Source organism: Mugil cephalus, chromosome 22 (genome assembly GCF_022458985.1).
Source record: "Mugil cephalus isolate CIBA_MC_2020 chromosome 22, CIBA_Mcephalus_1.1, whole genome shotgun sequence".
In the NCBI taxonomy this organism is placed as follows: domain Eukaryota; kingdom Metazoa; phylum Chordata; class Actinopteri; order Mugiliformes; family Mugilidae; genus Mugil; species Mugil cephalus.
In genome coordinates this window covers 18877162-18900267 of record NC_061791.1, presented here as the reverse complement: position 1 = coordinate 18900267, position 23106 = coordinate 18877162, and the positions used below count along the sequence as shown (strand labels likewise).

The 23106-nt window shown below is 40.1% G+C and overlaps 2 protein-coding genes across 10 annotated transcripts in view; both read left to right on the top strand.

The window, feature by feature from the left end:
* The window catches only part of plekha5 (pleckstrin homology domain containing, family A member 5), a 183435-nt gene that overhangs the window by 9603 nt on the left and 150726 nt on the right, over positions 1 to 23106 (top strand). The gene's annotated exons all lie outside the window — the stretch shown is intronic.
* LOC124999838 (nuclear factor 7, ovary-like) lies at positions 7916 to 9895 on the top strand. Its single transcript, XM_047574971.1, has one exon. It carries the CDS (start codon positions 8137 to 8139, stop codon positions 9547 to 9549), a length of 1413 nt encoding a protein of 470 aa, XP_047430927.1. The 5' UTR covers positions 7916 to 8136; the 3' UTR covers positions 9550 to 9895.

The following is a 23106-nucleotide window of genomic DNA, read 5'->3' as shown; positions in this document are numbered from 1 at the left end:
CCCCCTAAAGCCTTTACCAGCTCCTTGTGTTCGTGTGTGTGTGTGTGTGTGTGTGGGCACTGGGCAGGGTAATGCCCAGAGAAATCTGTCCACTCCATCGGAATGTTTGTGCACACATTTGTCTGCGGGTGGCTGTCTGTGTTAGCCCTGTTGCAGTTATTTCACGTTTGCTTTATTATTTATGCTGACTGTGATTATTTAACTTGATTGTTAGAATAGTTTATCATTTAGAAAATATCATATTTCCACATTCCATATATTTCCAGCATTTCACCATTTGAGTTGGAACTTTAATTGTTTCTGCTTTAGCTTGTACTAGGGCTGCAACTAATGACTACTTTGATAGTCAACTAGTCCTCAAGTACTGTGGCCTATTCGACTAATCGGATTATGAATTGCACAAAAAAGGCTCTTATTTATCATATTTATTTTAGTGGCAGCAGCAAATAAAATAAACTTTGTAGAACATCATCACTCCTTAAACTGTTGGGATTCTTCACACCAATAATACCATATTGTCGCCTTGACTCAATGCTGAGATGACTCCATGTGGACGTACAATAAGGTGCTAGCTATTAGAGTGGGAGCTAACTATTTTAGAGGTTTACAGAGATGTTGATGTTACTCTTGCCGTTTCTGTATTGCTGCTTTCCCTTCTGATTCTAGCTGCTAGTGCGCAAGTACTACTAGTGAATCGTCAATTTGGGAAAAGTGAGATGTCTCACTCTCAGCTTGTTTAGCTTGTTACCATCATTGCGTGCCGCCTACTAAATTAGTCAGTAGTCGATTGCATCCCCTAGTTGTACCATAAATGCAGGGAGAACTAGTGTCACCAACAGTTTTTCTGTGCCTAATTTCTAACAGTTGACAAATTACATCTTGATGGGCGCGAATTCCCATCTTGCATTTAGTTACGAAAAACATCAGCAGCAATTTGGAGGAGATGATGTGTTGTTTTCTCAGTGAAAGGAAAAGGCTTAAATGTAACAACCCCACTAATATAATTAAAAATCTACAGCTCAGCCTCCTCTGTGAGTTTCTTCTTTTTTGAACCTCTGTTATATCCTGGCAATGGGCTCTTGTAAAAGCTCCTTAGCTGATTATGTACTAGAAACATAAAATTGACAGTATCAGATGACAGTTCTAATTATTTGTATGAGGAATGACTGTCAAAGCATCAAGGTCGCGACGAGCCTGGAAGCCTGCTCAACTTTCCAGTCCACAAAGTGTTTGCAGCAGTTGATCTGAGGTCGCTGGGAACTGATTACTCTCTGGCAAAGACCTGTTTGTCAATCAGCCAATCAAATTGTTTTGGCAGCTTTACGTGGTAATAGACTGGGGAGTGACAACGACCTCATGCTCAGCACCATGGAGTGGAGTTTGTTTGCAACAAAATGGCTTTGACTTGTTAGACTATCCAGTTGCATGTGGAGGTATTTTTTTCTTTTCATAATGAAATCCAATTGCTGTGTTACCACACTCTAAGAAGAAAGAGTTTGGCTACACCAGGCCAGATGGTGAGCAGCGTTTTCCACACCTACCTATGTGGCATGGTGTGCTGCAGTTTCCAAGGGTGCAGGACTTTAGGAGCAGGCTGATTTATTACAGCAGATATTGGCAAGACCATATCCATGCATGATGCTCACAGCCACTGGAGGTTAGTGATGGCGTTTCCCCAGTGTGTGTGTGTGTGTGTGTGTGTGTGTGTGTGTGTGTGTGTGTGTGTGTGTGTGTGTGTGTGTGTGTGTGTGTGTGTGTGTGTGTGTGGGGGACAGGCACACACGGGACCTGTTCTCAGCAGTAGTAACACAGTCAGTGATACAGCCAGCTGACGCGCTTTTTACTGGAAGCATGAATGGCAGCAAGACAGCAGAGCGCAAAGACAGATTTTATTTCTAATTTGGGCACTTTGTTGTCAGTCATTCTAGATGTTGAACACTAAACCAACTGAGAGTATTGGCTTTGCATGTTTTTATTTTTTATTTATTTACAAATGGCATTGTTATAGAAACCAGTGTCCTGGTTTCTAGTTTGAATTCTGCTTTGAATTCTTTTACCCATGAAATAATCGATTTGAGCTTCTCATACTTTCATAACCTGAATGTGTCAGAGAGAATGTCGTACAAAGCCGGTGCATAATAACAATACTGGAAATCTTAGTGAAAAGTCAACACCAGGACACGTTTCTTTGTTCTGTTTTGAGCACAGTGCAACAATAGAAGTTTAAGGTTTAATGTCATGGTCATGTCATGGAGTGCTCCAGAGCAGGTCACGTTAATTCTCAATCCCCTTCCAAGGCTAATGCACCTGCAGCCTCAAGCTGTCTTCAGTGGATTGCTTCTTCCCTTGCATAAAGTAAATCTGCTGTCTTGTCCAAGTCAGCCAATTAATTGTAAAAAACAAAACAAAACTACGTTTGTTAAGCACACGGCTTTCACTGATATTGAAATATGACATTTGTTGTTATTAGGAACATAGTTTGCAATACTAGCAAGAGTGTTTTCTTATCTAAAGTACTCCCCCTGGATTCCTAGAGGTGGAGACCACAAACCAAAGTTGCGTTTTATATATATATATATATATATATATATATATATTGTTATATATATTGTGTATATTGTGTATATATTGTGTGTATATATATATATATTGTGTATATTGTGTATATATAGTGTGTATACATATATATATATATATATATATATATATAGTGTGTATATATTGTGTGTATATATATATATATATAATGTATATATATGTGTATATATATATATATGTATATAAGACTGAAGATGAGATAGGTGCTCTTTTAAAAATAGGGTAAAGAAGAGTTGCCTAAGCTATTGGTTTCAGTTCAGTACAAAAACAGCTTGGACAAGCACTTTACATTGGGAATTATGAGTGGATTATGTTTTTTTATGTAATCTTATCAACTGCATGTGACACTGAAACACTTAAATTGTCGATGATAACCAGTTCAGGCTGTACAGTACTGAAAGCCTTTTAACTGCATTCCCTTTTGGAGAGTGGGGTTTTAACTCTCTGGCGCTCACAAGCTTGACTACGGACCAAGTGAAAATTCTCCTGCTGCTATAAATGGTATCTGTCATCGAGTCAAGTCTGACAAACTATACTTTGTTTCAAACTGTGTGAATTATTTTAAAATACCAGCGGTGCAGCAATAATAGTAACTTAAGAGTTTGTTTCGTGCACTTTCTCTGAATAAATAGTACTTCAAATAATTGCATTATAAGCTGCGTTTATATCAACCTCCACGTTACAGTTTTGAAGGAAAAAAATCTTTGCTTCATTGTATAGAAGGCATTAAAATCAATCAATAAGGATACATCGCGAACGACGAGAAGAGAATGAAGAGGCTAAAGAAGTCAGGTACTCACTACTGCGTTTGGAATTTTAATGGCACGGACATGCTGCTGACCTTTCACCCTTTGTAATGTGTTGTATTCAACAAACAGATACTGTTTTCTGGAGTTGTCCTCCAGCCGAAACACGTGGAGATGAAAAAAGGCAGAGCGGTCATCAAAGCCCTGCTCAGCTGCAGAGCTTCATTCACTGCTACTGCGCAGACAGATGAATAAAAAATGAGCGGGGAATGATGGTGGATTGAAATGAAAGAGAATCAAAGATTGTAACCTGGAACTGACGCCAACAAGAGGAGTGGTAGTGGTCACGTCCGGCCACGGCCACTGTACCTCCCAATTTCGTTCCTTCATCCTCAGTTGGCATTCACTTCTCTCTTTCTCTGTCTTTCTGTGTGTGTCTTTGGTTTAGCTTGGCAGATGCTCGGTGCTTTGGGAACGCCACAAAATAAACAGTTGGAGTAACACGAACGAAGCTTAGCTGCTCCCCGCCCACCAGAAAACACAACTTCATGCACACGCTCCAGTAGCAGCTCATTCTGAGTAAGACTCCGTGACTAGCAAGACAATAATAATAATAATCCGTAGTTGGAGCGAGAAGTGTATGGAAGAAAATCAGCTGTGTTAATGTTGTTTTCCTTAGAATCTGACCCTGATTAGAGTGCAAATTAAAGGCTTTAATGTACCCAGAAGTAGCTTTTTAGAGTGTGATGATCTCAGTTTATGTCACATTCTTCTTGGGTTTGAGGATTACAAATTTGAGATGTTAAAGTAAATCTATTGCGTGGAGTTAGAAAGAAGTTAGTTCACCAGACTTCTGTAGCTTCTGCCCATATCTGATTTATCCTACACCAGGTTGTGCAAAATAAAAAAGCAGACATCTCTTGGCCTGTTCAGACCTTGCATTAAGATCCGAACTGGGCTCTCCGGTCGCAAGTGACCAGCTTTAGATACGTGTGTTCAGATCTGGCATCAACATGAGTCTTCCACATCTGCACTCTGTATGCAAATAAACCCCGGCATCATCTGGGGCGCAGCAGAATATTTTAACAACTCATGTCTCTAATGGATCTCTACTGCTGCTTCGGAGCCGAGAACAGCTCTATTTTATTTGTGTTTATCATGACTCTGGCATACACGTTAAGTTAGTATTTACTGACGTTAATTAGACCTTAAAAAACTCATATTATAATTCCAACCCTGGAAGTTTCCATACGTACTGTAATCTCCAGTAATAAAAGTAAATAAAGAAAAGTAAACCAGTAAGTGAGGAAATGTGTCTTATCAATAATTAAATACTCATAATAAATACTTTCATTTGTAAATTCTTATTTAGATTTATTATTTAGTTGCAGTTAACAGCTACATGGACAGAATATTTAAAATGCGGCCATTACTAATGAGCAAACATTATTTATGGTGCTTTTTCCTTTATTTTCCTGAATGAATAGGTAAAACTCTGCTAAGCAAGCATATCCCTGTTGAGTATAGACAGTCTTTAATGTGTGCCTTTAATGTAACTCATTGCGTTCACACTATCAAAGGAATGCAGACACATGCGAACCAGAGCACTTCCAGATGTGGTCCGAGATCGGATCTCTCAAATGTGATCTCAGTCCGTCCTGGGGGTGTTCACATCTGTCTTTTACGTGATCGGATCACCCAGATCGGATCTTAATGCAAATGCTGAACAGGCCGTAAGATTCTGCTTCATCAACTTTCTTTTTTTTTTTTTTTAGTTGCCCATGATGTAAATATTGTGGGCTACACGATTTCAGTGTAGTACAGGATGTGCTGTTTGGTACTGGGCAGATCTGTGAACAGTAGATATTTCAGAGCTTTCTGGCTGAAAACAGCAGGCGGGAACAGTGTTGATTATGAAACAGCTGAGCTAGGAAACTAAAACGAGTAGAGCTGGGAGTGAGCGCAGAGTTGGCGAATTTGTCCCTATGAGCAACACCTGTAATGCCAAGCCCAGTCATTTTCCGTGCGCCTCACCAAAGCCAAGTCACATTGTGGCACTTTGTTGCAGTTTGGGTGTACCTGCATCTACGCTGACTCAACAGCATGTCTGGGCTTAGAAGTGATAGGTTACATTCAACTGTTGGGTGAGACCAGTAGCATGCAGGGACACATTCATGAGAATAAAACTGGTATTTCAGACCAAAGGACCGTATTGGGAGAGTGAGAGATGTTTCTGATTTGAACAAGAAGCACAGTCTATCATGGTGTATATTTGCAAAAATGCATGCTCCTTGTTTTTGTAGTTTTCATATGATTTTAAAGTGTCCAGGCTCAGCTTATGTTAGACTGCTTACAAGCTTTAGCCTATTAAATGAACAAAACAACAAACGCTTGCATTCATAAATAACACAAAAAAGTATGTCAAAATACATCTCTGGGACTGTGAAAGTTGTACACAAACAGGCATTTCCAAGTGAATATGTTGTGGAGTGGGCTATGTTGCATGCGTTGCTTAAATATTTTCACCATTTTTGGGGAGGTCTTGGGAAGAAGTTGCTGTTAATGCAGAGATTACAGAGATGAATACATTCTGTATTTTTATACTAGGTTCCTCTTCCATTTAAGCCATCAACTAGAGTTAAATTTCCAGCACATATTAAATAGATGGGAAGAACCATGCGAGCCCAAAACTGCCACTGTAGCCGAGATTTAAAATATACTGTGATCCCACCCACCGTGAAATGAGACTGATTTATTATTTTGTGTGATTTATTGTATTTTAATATTCTCCCAAGCCTGCCTTTAAGACATAGACTTTAGTTTTACATGTATTATTCATGAGTGCCAGTTAATAAATTTTACAAAACATCTTATGAATTTAACAAGCATGAAATACTGTTACAGATTAAACTAACATAAAGTATATGAAATGGCTAATTTGATTAATCTCTTAATCTGCTGCTTACATGTTAAGGCAATAGCAACTGTGATACACTCATTACATTTGACAATAAAACACACTTTTAATTCTTCAAATATAGTACGTAGTTGCAAACGTAAAATATGTTTGTTTTTTTTTTTTTAGATTCAGGACCTGAAATTGAGTTGCTATGTCATTTAATATGCTCTTTTTCCAGTGTTTCCAATTTTCCGTGATTTAAGTAAAACCCAGGAAAACGGTTTTCCTTATAATTAGCTTTTTGCTGTGTTATGAGAGAGAGACAGAGAGAGGAAATGAAGAGAAGTCAAGGAGTAAAGTGAGGGAAAGAGAAAAAACTGAGGTGAAGAGCACATGTCACTTACTTGTTACACCTTCTGCAGGTGTTTCTGTCCTAATAAGCTGTGCTGACAACACCAACAAAAAAGGTGTCTGTGTATTTTCCACTCTGAAATATTTTGAGTGTAGTGTTTCTTTTTTTTGGGACAAAGACTTTCTAAGTGGGTTGTTGGCTGGGTGGGGCTGAACTACTCACAAGTTTCCTGTGCAGTTTAACTACCCGGATATGCACACATCTGCAGATCCACTACACTCTAATAGTGTAACAACACTGTGCTACATTAAAGAATCTGGCGCAAGTAAATTCATTCCCTGCCTGTGACCTTTGCCCACCGACAGCTTGTGGCTGTGGTGGTGTGTTAGGAGTTTTCCCAGAAGGAAACACATGCTTCGCATTCCACTGAAAAGATCATTTATGTGAGAGTTGTAAATAGTGTTGTTTGGCTGAGATTAGATTTTCTAAACCTGAAAGAATCCAGGGTCGCTGGTTGTGTGAGCACAGGACATTGAGTGTTTACTTGCATGACAGAATTCTGGAATCACCCTGCAAAATCTGTTCCAGAAATTGATATGAAATAGCTTTTTATTTCCAGTTATTTGGTAATAACTTGGTTTGGTTACCCAAACCAAAACTATATAATCAGTTTGATATATGACAAGTTTCTGCATTTGTGTTTTGTGTCATAATAAATGGTGTGCGTGCGTGCGCGCGCGTGTGTGTGCGCGCGTGTGTGCGTGTGCGTGCGTGTGCGTGCGTGCACGCGTGCATGGCTCTGAAAAACACTGGTAGCATTTTCTGGAAAGCAAATCCGGTAAATCTGCATTTTGCATACTCAAGCACAGACAGGAATATAATTGTCCCAATTTTTATAATTGCAGTTACAGTTCTGTGTTTTAGTACTACTTACTGCTTCTCTGTGATCAGTGTTAATTTCTGGCTCTAGCCACTCTGATTTGATCCAGAAGTTAGTGCAATATTGTAGCTTTTAGCCTGTTCACTGATGTATTCAGTGAAACAGCAGACTTCTAAATTTTGCTTGGGTTCTACCAACCTGTGTCATGAAGCTGACAAGTCTAAATGGAATAATGGTTGTAGTTGAGGATAGCTTTAAAAAGGTTTATGTATGAAAAATAAACACGTGTAAAGACAAATGCATCAGAATTCTGCACTGGTTACAAAGTGATTTCACTTTAAGCATTTACGGCAGTGGTATAATCCAGCTCCGCCCCCTTCTGTTACTGACTCTGACAAACCAGGAAACTGGTGTGCTCTCTTACCGAGAGGAGACATACACACACCACGAGAGAGACGATTTACCGCCAAAAAAAGGCTCTCAACTGAGAATAGACAGCAGCAACTTCTGGGATACTTGGATAACTGCCAGTTCATTGTCAAAGACCGTCTGAAAAAGCTCGAGGTGAAACTTACTTGCTTGGAGTGTTCCGGAAGACTGGGTGAAACCACACAATACTGAATCACTGTGCTGCCTGTCTGTTGTGTTCTTAGCTTCATTCATGGCTTCGTCAACTTATTTCCTGGAGGGCGACCTCACCTGTCCAGTTTGCCATGACATCTTCAAAGATCCTGTTCTCCTTTCATGTAGCCACAGCTTCTGTAAAAGCTGCCTGCAGAGCTGGTGGTCTGAGAAACAAATCAATGAGTGTCTAGTGTGTAAAAGAAGGTCCTCAAGGAGCAGACCCCCTTCCAACTTGGTGTTAAAAAACTTATGTGAGGCCTTCGTAAGGGAGCGAGATCTGAGAGCTTCTCAAGCTCTCTGTAGTCTTCACTTTGAAAGACTCAAACTGTTTTGTCTTGACCACCAGCAGCCGGTGTGTGTCGTCTGTCGAGATTCAAAAAAACACACAAACCACAGGTTCAGACCCATAGATGAAGCAGCAAAACATCATAGGGAAGAAGTTAAGAAACATATTAGGCCATTCCAGGAGAAACTGAAGCTTTTACACCAAGTCAAAGGAAACTGTGATCTTATATCAAAACATATCAAGGACCAGGCTCAGCACTCAGAGATACAGATTAAGCAGCAGTTTAAGAGGATTCGCCAGTTTCTGGAAGAGGAAGAGAAGGCCAGGATCTCCGCTCTGAGAGTGGAAGAGACACAGAAGAGTCAGGTGATGAAAGAGAAGTTTGAGATTCTCAGCAGAGAGATAGCAGCTCTGTCGGATGTAGTAACAACCACAGAGGAGGAACTGAAAGCTGCAGATGTCTCATTCTTGCAAAGCTACAAGGCTGTGGTGGAAAGAGTCCAGCGGGAGAAACCCCTTCTGAATGACCCACTGCCGCTGTCAGGAACCCTGATAGATGTGGCCAGACACTTGGGCAATCTGACCTTCAATGTCTGGGACAAGATGAAGCAGATTATCTCCTATAGTCCCGTGATTCTTGACCCAAACACTGCTCATCCTGAACTTGTGCTGTCTGAAGATCTTTGCGGGGTTAGATGGGGACAAGGACAGCGTCTTCCTGAAAACCCAGAGAGAATTCAAGACCTCAGCTCTGTCCTGGGTTCTGAGGGTTTCACATCGGGGACTCACAGCTGGGATATTGAGGTTGGAGACAATGAATATTGGGAACTGGGTGTGCTTGCAAGGTCAGTCGAAAAGAAGAACTTCACAGGATCTGGACTTTGGAGGATACGATTCTACAATGGTAAATACAGAGCAAGCTCTGAATCAGACCCTGACATTGATCTCACTGTGAACAAGACATTCCAGAGGATTCAAGTACAACTGGACATGGGGAAAGGAAGGTTGTCATTCTCTGATTCTGATACTGGCACCCTTATACACACCTTCACTCATACTTTCAATGCCACGCTGTTTCCATATTTTAACTCAGTGAATAATCTCACTCTGAAAGTGTTACCACTGAAGTTGTCTGTAAGACGAGGGAACATGGTGCGTAAATGAAACTTTGCTATCAATAAATGCCAATGGAACTCATTTTAAGCATCATCCATGTGGAAGAAATGATATAGCATGGGTGGACTTATCAGGAAACCCAGTGTTTGAACGGAAGCCCTGGACATACTAAAATAACACAACAAGACCTGTATTTATCAACATCTAAGGATAAAGGACCACTATTTACTAGAGACTATCTGAACTAGAGTCAGCAAGAAGGAGAAGAAGTAGGAGAAGATGGTATCCAGAATCACATCTTCTAGTCTAGTCAGGTTTATTGTTTCAATCTTTTGGATGTATGCCTTTTATGCCAATTTTTATACTTGTTACTGATACCTCTTTCAAATTATTTGAAAATGATGGAAATATAGTCTAATGCCTGTTATTTAGATCGTCTGTGTCTGACATCAGGATGCCTCGAAAAAGTCACTATCCATACATTTTGTGGGCTGACTGACGTCAAGCCAAAGAAAAGTCATTTACATTTTGGTGGTGATCCAGATCTGGGAGTTCCACCATTAAACAATTATTGATCAGGGTCACAACTGTGACACTAATGGTGATAGAGGCTGGATGCTAATTCCCAAGGGGGTGTTAGAAAAATCAAGAAATCAATTCAAGGTACCATCGGAATGATATGAGTAGTTGGAACAGAAAATCTTTGAGGTATCTTTGAGATTCCGGCATTGCTTTTTATGTAAATACCCCAAATGCTCTGCACATCACTCACTGTTTCATGTTTGTGTATATTTTCTGTGGGTGGGGGGGCATGCCTGTCACTCTGACATTCAATTACCCAATTCATCATCTGACCTTGGAGTGGGAATTTCTTAGCCTCTCTTACTGTGGAGCAAGACCCAAAGATGCCGTTGACCCCCTTTAACCCAGTGCTTTCTGAAAATGACTTTCCCTTATTCCAGCTCAGTTGATCAGATGCCTGCAGATATGTGCATGTAGGCTAGTGATAACCAGAGGGAACAGCTGAGGGAATCTGTGATGTGATGCTATCCCTTGGTTCAGGGCACAATTATCCCCACCCGCCACCATTTACGCTAGAACTCTGACACGGTTGAGAAACTTCTGCAAGAACACTTTTCTATCCAAGACTATACAGTGTGTTGTCTGCCCCATGATGAAACATACAATTACTGAACGCTTACTGTCATGTAGATTACACGCAATTGTAATGGTGTTTTACTCGTGTTTATTTTTCCATCTACTTGCAAGTTTTCTGTGATTTCACAAAACAAGAGTGTACAAAAACCAACCTTCCAACAATCAGTGTCTTTAAAAGTAATGAAACATTTATTCTATAGTCAATAATTGGTGGTCTGTGAGTAAGCTTTTAAAAGTAAGCGTTAGCTGATGGATGGAGGAGGAATTTTAACTGGCTGGATTGATTGAATCGAGCCCGTGTCTGCTGCTCGATCAAGGAGAAACACACTGAGACACGGTCTTGCAGAGAGAATGAAGGACTTGAACTCGGTTTGATAAAATCTTTCTCGGATCAGCAAACTTTTCTTTTGCGTCTGAAGTGCTGAGCTGGCAATGTGCCACTCCATCTGTCTATCGTCTTTGTGTCGGTGACAGTAATTTTTGTTATAGCTCTATACACTCCATGTGTTCTCTCATACTGGGTATTAAACCTCCCAGCTATTTGGCTGCATACACCGGTCAGCCACAACATTTAAACCACTGACAGGACAAGTAAATAACATTGATCATCTTGCGACAATTCAGTGTTCTGCTGGGAAAGTTTTGGAGCTGGGATTCATGTGGATGCGACACTCCTTGATGACAGCAGGCATCTCCAGCCCCTCTCCCATAGGACCAACTAAAGGTTGAGGGACCTTAACATTCAGCTGCCACAGGACACCACAGGACACCCGCAAAGGTCCATTCTCTGATGAGTCACAGCTGTTTTGGAGGCATAAGGGAGACCTACACAATATTACAAAGGTGTTCATAGTGTTGTGCCTCATTGCTGTACACATCTGTGTTATGAACTGATTATTAAAAAAGTGTGAAAACATAGAACTGACATTAAATGATTAGATTAGCTTCGCATTCTGCTTTACGTAGTTATCCGCGGGAACTTGCTCTAACGCCGCTCATGTTGTTTAGTCGACATTTATTTGTCTTTATATTCCTCTAAGCCTTAGTCTAAGGTAAAATCCCCAGCTGTAAACCCTTTTTTCTTAGTTTTTTTTCTCCTTGGTTTCTCACCTTAAATCTTTCCTTTTATTTTTACCCTTTGCACACTATCATGTCATCCTCCTCCAGTCATTTACTGCAGCATGACTATATAATTCCAGGTGGAGCATTAAGGAAGCTTTCAAGCTTTCTGCTCGCTGGGCTGTCCTGACCTCTGTCTCAGCCTCACTGACGTGGAACAGAAGGTTAGCCTGTGAACGTCTAAATAGGACACTTTACCTGTTGTGTGTGTGTGTGAGAGAGGGACAGATGCATAGATAGATTAGTGTGTGTAATGTCTGGTTGAAATTTATTGAAAAGCTTGTTTCCACATGTAACAGCAATATCAAGCTCATTGGCTAATTTGTATTTTCATCATTTACTATCTGCAGTAGAAGGAATTGGTGTTTCTGATATGACTGCACCTACTGCCAGTGCGTGTGCAGGAGGAAGATAAGCATCAAAAAGATCTTTTTAGATAGTAAATAACATAAGGTCAAGTCTACAGCCTCCACCAGTATATGGAACAACAACTAAATATCTTCAGTTGTTTCATATACTGGTGGAGTCCTGACCTTATATTATTTACTATCTAAAAAGATCTGGTGCAAATAGTACAGGAAATGTACATTTTAAAAATTTAAAAATGGATTTTCTAGTGTCTACGCCACAAGTGCTGTGGATAATCTACAGTTCAGTAACCGTTCTACAGGCAGAATTTCTGACAGGAAGGTGAACATTTGTGTATCGACACGGATAAAACATTGACAGGAAAACTAAATCTCCAGCTGGATAGTTAATATAATGTTGATGCATGTTCAAGTGTCAAGTTTTTGGATAGGTTTCTTTTGATTAGTTATTTTACATTATGAGAACGGGATGTGACATAATGGCTACCATGCCAACTGTGAACACCGCGCTCTGTGAAACAGTCCTATGGGACCATGAGGGTTGCAAATATAATTTTTTAGAAATTAGTACAGTGTATAATCTAACATTTCCAGTATTATTTAAACAGAAGTCTCAGACCGTACTGCATAGATTCCAGCGCTGCCTGTATCCCTGGGAAAATAGTGTTGGTTTGGCCAACGCAAGGAAGTGGGGATGTGTTGTCCATATTATGTATATTATGTTTGAAACCTAACGCACCATGACATCTCCGATGTCTGCCTCTGTTGAAAAAAAGTAAAAGAGAGGATAACTGTGTAATAATGATACATCTTTGATAATCATGTATCCCTTAACCCTCTGTGATATGTGCTTTAGTTTGTTATCTGGGGCTTTAGACTTCAACAAAAAACTTTTAAGGTGGTAGGTGCTACGTTTTCACTGCCGTGGTGGTGTCAGAAAACACTCCAACACTCCAACCAGGCCAAAGCCTCTGCATTGGTTCTCTTTACAAAGCAGAATAATCAGTCCTCTCTCGGTTAGTTCACATTTTTTAATCTGATCCACAGGAAAGCATCATGACAAGTAGAGGAATTGACCCCGGTGCTACTACAAAGCACCATGGACACATTAAGGAGAGCTGATTAATTTAGCAACTAGACCTTGAGCAGAGAGAAATGAGTAATCCAGCTGAAGCCGCCTAAATCCGTTATTATAGAGCAATGACTTTGAATGACCTCTCCTGGGATCCCTCACAATTTCCATTGGGTTTTGTGTAGTATAGGATTGTAAGGCATGTTTTACCACCTGTAATTATCCTTACATGTGTTCAGTATATGTGTGAACTGTCCCAGACTGAAGGTCATAGTGCCAAAGACTACAACAGATATAAGAGAGAGCCAAACCCTCAAAAAGGACAAGTGCAAGTAAACAGATAAAGATGAAGCAAATAGAAAGCTGAAAGATTGAATCATGTTTCTTATCTGCAGTCCTTGTCCCAGTCGCAAGCTTTTCTGATTTTTTTTCTTTCTGTTGACTGATAAGACTGTTCTGCAGAAAATGGATTCTGAAAAACTGCAGAGTCAGAGCAACACGAGTGGGGAGAGGAGGTACGTGTGGAAGCTCTGTCTCTGAGCACAGGGCTGCTCAGTGTTCTTCACCCAAACAGGATGATGTTTTTTTTTGTTTTTTTTAAATGCCTTTCTGATGATGAAACCGTTTTCTGGCCTGTAACAAGTGTTGGGACGAGTGTCTCAGACTGCATTGTCAGACAAGGACTGTATTTCCATTGAGCATTTAGGATGTCTCCTCAAGTCCAGTACATGGATTAAGATTTCAGAATTTCAAGAACCAAGGTCAGTAATGTGAGTGCTGCAACCTTCTGAAGGGGAAAATACTGAGCTACCTCCACACATGGAAAGCAGTTGGAAACTGTATCATTTTCAGGGTATTACCCACAAACTTTGTGTGCTTCAACTGAGATGAAACTTGACAGCGACCCACGAAATTAAACTTGACATTTTTGAAAATGATAAAATAATAGATATGGATCAAATGTATCACTGTGTAGATGAAGAAATTGCAGGCCAGATACAGGTACTATCAAACACTGTTACATACTTTGCGATAGGACTGTGCAAATCGATCTAAATATCGATAGTATCGATACCAAGGCTAGCATCTGTATCGGATCAATACTAGCGTGATGTGAACGATACTTTCTGCATGACATATTTGGATCTGTGAAAATTTGTGAAGCGATGAAATGCTTAAAATGGAAATTCCAAAGTTGAGTTTCAAATTGACAAGCAATTTAAGAGCGGATTTCAGTCAGAGCAGTAATTGAGGTGATATCATGTATATGTTCAGTATTACCATGGTTTTGAGTTAGTGTCTGGGTTTCACACAGTCTAAACGCAATATCAAAGTCACTCATATTGAATTTACACACACTTTAATTAAGTGAATTCAGTGTATTTTAATTTAAAAATACTTTCTCTACTTATGTCGAAAAACATCTGTTACAAATTTTCAGCTATTAGAATTTGTCTGTGCCCCCATTACTCTGGATAATCTACAAAACACTGTCAACAGTTTCTCAGTTATCGTTTGTTTTATATGCAAAATTCTTACAGTAAGTCAGGTTTAAGTATAGATTGTAGACATGGGTAAAAACTGACAGGAAAGTAAAGCCCCAGCTCAGGTCACCATGACAACCCTGGCCTTTGGTGGTGTGATGCATAGTTACATTTCTGGGGAGATTCACAACCAAACTACAGCGTTAGCGCCTGCGTAGGGTCTAGGCTGTCGCTGTAGCTACCGCTTCCAATTGATGCAGAAGTATAAACCGCCTGTAACCCAGAATGTGAGGTAGCACGGTAAAATGTCTCGTGCTTCACATCTGTTCCCCTTAGAGATTGCAAGCACAGACAAAGTAGCTACCCCAGGGACGTGGAAGTAAAAACTGCGCATTAGACTGTTGATGCAAAGCATACGAGCCATCAAGTCCAACAATGTGTGGAAAAAAAAAAGATGCTAAAAAGTTTGCAGATTCAGAGTCGGCAGATTTTTAGAGAAGTATGACAGGCGGTGCTGACTATTGACTAATCTGAAATGCATCCTGCTGCTTAGGAGGTCATTTTTTTGTTTTTTAATTAAATTCTTTATTATAAATAATTGAATTAATTCCTATTTTTTTCTGTTGAAAGTTGGTCAGTTTTTTAATGCTAGTGAAAGCTGTGGCCATAATGCCTAAGAAACTGCACAACTAGCCCAATGCAGTTGTATGCCGTTGTGTTAATGATACAGGCCTCTCCCAAGTGATCGTCGGGAAGTGAGGTCAGAGGGGCCTCAGGAAACACACTCATCTGTTTCCTGTGTAGAATCTTCACCCCCCCTCAGCTTGTTTTTGTCTGGAAACTTGTCCTGTTTTATCCCTTTGGTGTTTTTCAGGGTAGCATACTCGTTTTCACCCTGCTGTGTCTGTACATCCACAGCGGTTGTTCATGCAGATATTCAGTGGTTGTGAGTATCTGTCTGGCTGCAGCCTCTAGCCTTGGCAAGCTGGCTGCAGACACTTTGTCTTCAACAAACTTTTTTTTCTAGCCGTCTGATTCTAAGCCACATATAGCCCATTACACAGTGTTCTAGTACATCTTTATGACCACAAGACGAATAAACATATTATAGACTGTCCTTGTCAGAGGACTTAATCCACTTGAATACATCACAGGAACCTGAAGCTTTAATTTAGCTTCCTGTGGATATGTATGGGTATGAGTGGTTCAGGTGGGCGTGATGCAATATGATGCTTTTATTCATCATAAAGAATGTTCTCTGTGGTATTTGTGGCTTTACCGGCACAGCAGTATTTAAATATGCCTTATCCAAATGTTTCCCTCAGGTGGCAGTCCAAACTGTCTACTTAAGAATTTTTAGAACTGAGAACGCTCACTAGTGAGTTCCTCGTTCAGCAGAAGCATTGGCCAACTGGATTCTAAATTGACACTAGTTTGAATGCACTGTGCTTGTGTAGATCCACACTTTACATCTTCCCATATTCAAGTCCTCGGTCCAACAACTGCACCTATTATTTTTTAATTGATATACATATCCCAGTACAATATAAATGACTCTAATGGGTTGATTCTATAGTTTTAAATGACCATTCCTTAAGATCAAACTGCTATGTACAACTGTTTCAATATTTTTGACAAAAAGCTGAATAAACTTATTAGACTGTCCTTGTAAGAGGGCTCATTTCTCTTTAGCACATCACAGGAACCTGAAGCAAAAATTCCCCTGGATATACAGTATGTGGGATGAGTGGTACAAGTAGGCGTAGGCGATGTATTGGTCTTATTCATTTTAAAGGATGTTCCCTGCGTTATTTCTGTCCTTACCAGAAATACCAAATAACTAAATATACCTTATCGGTAAAGCTTTTCCTCATGTGGCCTACCACACTGAATACATAAGAGTATTCATAATTTGAACACATCATAAAAGCATACTGTATGTTCAAGCTCTGAGAGTCATTTCTTACTGATGAAAATTACTTTCCATCCTCCCATTCTATTCTACTCTATAGCCATCTTGTAAGATGTATACGGGGATTACATGTTGAATCAAATCATGCAGTTTTGTGATTGTTGTGAATCGGTCAGTCACTGACTGATTAAGTGATGGTTGATTGTTTGTGGTGGTTGGTTAGTTGTTTGGCTGGTCTGTTGGTTATGTTGATTGGTTAGGTGGTCGACTTGCTGGTTGTTCAGTCAATTGAATAAGCTGACACCATGGCCTCCATGCAAATATGGAAACCCTACTGAATGAGTTGAACTTTAACTTGGGAAGGGGTTGCAGAATAAATGAATCTTCATATGAATGCTGGATTCATAAGGCCACTGCTTTAGTGCCATCCAATTTGTTGTATATTTTTTTGGTGACGAGAGGATGAATGTTTTTCTCTTGCACCACCATCAAGTCACACTTGCGCCCAAGAAACATTGGACTAATGAAGTTTATAGTACTTTACCAAACATTTATGTGTTTCTATAAATCGTAAAGCACTTCACAACAGAGCCTAATGTAGATTTAGAAGTGTTTTCATGAGTATGTTAAAGTTACTAACCAGTGTTTCCCTTATCATTATTGTAGGAAGGTGTCACACCCCCCAGCGGCACCCCCACCCCCCCTTAAGGTCACACGCACACATGCACCCCCCACCCTGAAGCTATAATATGTATAGGGAAAGCACTGACTAACCATGCTAAAAATAACTACACTGCATAACTTCAAGACAGATGCTTACCTTAAAAGAGGATTATTGTAATTCTTTTGATGTGAGCGTTGATGCGTTGACATGTTGTATTCAGGTATTTAGTCTGAGGCAGACAGCATGTTGTGAGGGAATGTGTCTTGGAGATTGTCTGCTTCTGTGAGACCCAGACAGGCAGACAAGCATATTGAGGTTGACACATTTACCCAACAACTTTTGGGAGAAAAGCCGGCGCTGGATGAAAAATTGTATGTAAGTGTAACCTCCTTCTGCCATCCAGGAGAAGGATCAAATGAGAAACTTTGTGCAGCGTATAAATCAGTTGTGTTATGAGCGAAGGAATTCCTTTTGTGGAGTATGATGAAATCTCAGGCACTTGCACAGCTTGGTGGGACCTGTTCACAAAAGTAAGATTTGGAATCATTGCAAGTGGCATACATGTCCTCGACATGAGAAAATCGAAACAGACTACTGTGAGAACATACAGTACTCAATCTGTACTTTCAAATAGATCGAGAGATGTCAAGAGAAACATGAGTTATTGATGCTCTTTTTCCTGTTCTGGCCCCATGTTCTTGTGGATTGTTCTAAATATCATGGGATTAGAGGGAAATCCGTGAAATTTGCTGCAGATTTTCATGGGTATCAAAAGAGGATTGTTGGCAAACCTCTGACCACCAGTTTGAGTAAAAGCCTGTTTGGGGGCTGACTATTACCATCAGTCTCCTCTCCCTGCTGTGTAGAGCTCGATATTTCTTTGTGTTGTCATTGGAGACGAAAATACACATATAACACTATCTGGAGTATTAAAATGATCAGTTCTTTGTGAGTTGGCTGAATGAAATTTTAAAAGGACAAAGGGTGCCATAAACCATTAAGCCCTATTCTGTTAAGTGAAAATTTTATTTAAATTTATTCAGAAAGACCACCAAATGTATGACTGTATGACCAAAATAAGGAACCTTAGGCTCTATGTGTAAAAGACAGATTATTCATAGACAGTAAGTCTTTTTAGGTCTTTCTGTCACTGTACCAGAATGATATTTTACTTTCTTCTACTTACTGATCAATACTGTAAACTATAGAGTAAACGGCAGCCTTATAACTATGAATCACAACTGAGCCTGACCAGAAATGAATTTGCCCTAAATCACAACGCTCAGCCTTCTGACAATCAGTCAGAATAAAATCTCTGATGTTATCAAAGCTCTTCTAAAAATTCTCTACCAACTCCACCAAATTATGTGGATGAAACGAAGCATAAAAGAGGCTGTGTTCATTTCAGCCAGAATTCTACCAGGTTGCTTCTTGACTGAGGCTATGATGCTCTTGGCCACCTTTGGAAAAAACAAAAGAAAGAAATAAAATAACCAATGTAAACTGGGAATTGTTGACTCATTCTACATTTCTTTATAGTTTTTTTGTTTAAACCCTCCAATAATATTGAAGGGTAATGCATAGCCACCATCCACCATGACCTGTCCTTTACGGTTCATGGAATATTAGGTTTAGGTTATTTACCAAAACCCGACCAGACTTTTTTTGATTACTGTATCAAATCTCATTAAATATATCTCTCGTTATTTGCATATTGCAACCACAGCTTTCAGTGGTAGCTACTAATTTAGGGATGTCCAATACGTTGATTGTGATTAATCGGTAGATCGTGATGGTAGACATCAGGAAACACAATAGATTTTTTGTTGAAACATTTAAATGTTGTACCTTCAGAACAAACAGCAAGACATATGTATTATTATTTATTGATTAACATTGATATCATCTGGAACACATGACTGCACAACCAGTAATTGCAGCGACATAACTATTGGGCATACCTCCCTCTAATATTGATTGATTGACAAGTTACAAATGAGAAATTTACCTCACTGACATACATAATAGGCAAGTTTGGTAAGATATTCATTAGCGTGTGAGTTTGGAGTATCTGCTTGTTTTTCCAACTGGGGTCTGAATAATTGAAGAAAAAAAAAACAACTGGCAATTGGAACGCAACCCTAAAAGTCGGACGCTCAGCACAGTATATAGTACGAAACATTTTTCCTTCCCTGGATCTTGATTCTCAGTCTAAACAAAATTTTTTTAACCTCATCTAAAATCTAAAATCTGCTGATGAAGCGTTACCGGTTTCACCTAATGACAGACAAACAATGCAGCGTTTGGATTCTATTGAGAGAGAGTGTGTGGTTGATGAAGAGTCAGCAGTCCTAGCTGTGTCATTAACTGATGCTGTCACAGTCAGGTGTCACCAGCCGCTGTTGTCTGTAGTGTCCAGTCTGACAACAGGAGCCTGTGTCCTGAGCCTTGACATAACATTACTGGGAACAAAATGCACATATTCACCCAGCTGGATGCCTCACTGCAGGCCTGCATTATCTGTGTCTGGGACAGACAAATTGAATCTTTGTGGGTGTGTTTGTACTGGTGACCTTAAGGTTGGAAATCATGAAATGTGACACATGGACCTCATCCATGGCAAATTCTCCTGGTTGTATCATTGGCAAGATGAATAGCCCTGTTAGTAAATATAATGTTGATAGAGACGTATGAATAACCTGCAGGTTAACCTGCACTTCCAAACTGCATTTCAGTAAAAATTCAATAACATCTTATTAGCTTCACATCTGCAATTAATAGTGAGCTACTTACAGATTGTGAAAGCGTGTCACAGAAAAGCACTGATGAAACGCCCAGATTTCTTGGATTCCTTTGAATGTCATGACAATCAAGGCGAAAGAAATGAAATATTATCAGGTTCCACCTTCTCAAGTGCCGGGATGTTTTGTATCCTTGTCATGTGCAATTTAAAGTTTGGTTTTTTGAAGATGTCACCGTGGATTCTGATATGTTTTGACATCTAGAAGGGAAAGTGTAACGTTGAAGTCAGATGCTTTCTGATTAAACTGCTATTATTATTTATCCGCAGCCAGAGCGGAGCCATTTAAAAATGAGAGGTGGGTTGCAAACATAGGTATTCATTCATAGCGTATGTGCTTGATGTCTGCTGAATCTTTTGCACATCTTACAGACTGAACTTTTAGTTGATGTCTTCATCAATCCTGGATCTTCGCTCCAATTCTGAAAGTATCAGAAACTTGTTTGTGAAGTCGTTAACAGCACATGGTTGGATTTTGCGGAAGAGCACCTTTGTAGTATGATGAGATGGCACTCAGCAGTGTCCTACCAGACACCTGTATCAGGTGGTGAGCAGTGGTAGAGATCCATTAGCCACCCAGTAGCAGTTATGATATTCTGCTTTACCGTGGATGATGTCAGGGTTTATTTGCATACAGAGCACGAAACTGAGATCGGATCTAGAGACGCATGTTAATACCAGCTCTAAACACACGTACGTAAAGCTGGTCACTTGAGACCGGATAGCCCAGATCAGATCTTAATAGAAGATCTGAACATTTCCTAATTGATGACTGACAGGTATGACTCTGTGCTTTGATTGTTAGTAAGAGATTACTTCGCTTCCAAGGGGCACAGACAAAAAAAGAAATGTGTTTGGAGGGAGTTTGGCAAGAAATTCTGCCGTATCAAGTTAAATGAGCTCTCGGTTTTGCCAGTTTCCCACGGCTAGCTTGGTGTACCTAAGCAGTGGCCGCATGACAGTGGGTGTCCTGTGTAAACTGAGCTGTTTCATTCCTCTTTGTGCATACATTGCATTGTCAGTCTTTGCAGTGTTTTAGAGCCAAATGCCAGCAGATGTTGACAAAGTTCATGAAGCTGGCCATTTTTCAAGTGTGTTAAATGCCTTCCACTTCTCAAAAAGACACACACTCACACCCACACCGCGCCTTGCAGTATTTCCCTAAATGTCTCCCCAGCAGCCTCTCCAGTTCTTTTAGCTCCTTGCAGTGCATTAACGGTGTCTTGCTACATTCTCACACTGAGGCTGATTGGTAGTGGTACAAGTGGGTGCGAGGCAAAGTGTGATTGTGATTAATGCCCACTGGTTGGAAAGAAAGGTGGACTTTTCTGCTGCGTCGGCTATGGCTGGGCTCCCTCTACCATCTGCTCGCTCTCGCTCTCTCCACTTTCCTCGTTTAGACGGATGGATTGAGCACAGAAAGGAGTAAAGTAGTGGCTGCTTCCAGTGCTCGTCTCGTGTCAGTTAAGTTTATGTGTAGTAGGAGCGAGGCTCAAACGGTCAAAGCTAATCACAGTGGCTCAGACTATGGTTCGTATCTCCAAGTTGATTTAATGATATCAAACAGTAAGTCAGATAGAAATTTGGCAATAAAATCATAATTTAATTTGAATAGTTATATAGGTATATAAATGAAGTCGTCTTAAGGAAAATAGGATCTATATTTCCTTGTCAAAATATACTTCCTCCTTATCTGTTATATTACAGACAGTTATATTAGAATGTTATGTTACAATGCTATGATTATATAATGGGGATAAGATGTGATTTTAGATGTGAAACACGTTTTTTGTTAAAAGCTTTAATTTTTATTATGAGGTTTCTCATTTATAAAATAGAGCAATTAATTTTTTTTATTGTTTTTTACAAAGAAGGTGTATGTGTATGTCATAAAGCTTACATTTTTAGTTATGAACATTAGCAGTAAAAGCTGAAACTGTGCCAACTAACTTGACCAAGGTGAGCCCAGATCTATCTTTCATAACCAGTGTTTCCTCTAGGTTTACGTCTTTTGGGGGGCGGGGGCGCTGGCGGCGGACAATTATGCAGATTGGCACCGACATGTGTTCCCTTAAATCTTTAAATCAGTCACTATAACAGCTGAACAATTATTTGAATTATTAGCTGTATATTGAACTAAACATTTCTTTTCAGTGCACGTGTCTGTTTGTGTGTGCGCACGTTTCCCAGTGTGCATCGGGGCGGAAATCAATGGTGCCAAAACAGAGAGCAGAGGAGAATTGTAATCGCGAGGCCATGTAGAATTGACATGCCGTTGTGTAAATATGATGAATAACATAGGACTGTTTAGTTTGTTCAATAAAAGAACGAGATAGAGACTCATTCTATGGAAAAGGTAACCTTAAATTACTTCTGTTGTGATCTGCCTCCCTAATATAATGGTAGGGGAAACTCTGATAACAAAGAAAAGTAAATTCTGCTCTATAATTTAAAGGAACAATAATGTATTCTGGTAATTACTGTTTGTCAGAGTAAATTAACGGAAAGTGAAGCTGTGTTTGTGACAAAATAACAATTTGAAATGTAGCCAATTTTGTAGCAGGCCCACAAAATTAATGATGACAAATGTCCTCCGTAAAACCTCGCAGATATGGACAGTTCCTTTGTTTGCAGATGTCTCCCTGCCTCTCTGCCCTCTGCATCAGGCTCATGTCCCACCGGGCTGCAGGCAGGATGAATAGGTAATCTACCAGTGAGGCTGCCCAGGATTACAATGATGGAAGGGATCTGAGCTATTCTGTGCCAAGCTCATAAAATTCTCTCAATCCACGCTGGCAGCTGCCAGGCCGTTCTCACCACGCTAATGTTCTCAATCTGGGTTTGAAGAGCTGAGCTCAAGCCCACCAATCCCCTCTTCACTGTGCGCCACGGTGTTCACGCTCACATGTTTTCCGCGTGTGTGTGTGTGTGTGCGCAAAACAAACAAATGGATAACATGAATAGGATTTTCGAGGTGAGCCCTTTGCTCTGGAGTCAATAGGGGGCTTATGTTTGGTTTATGATTATG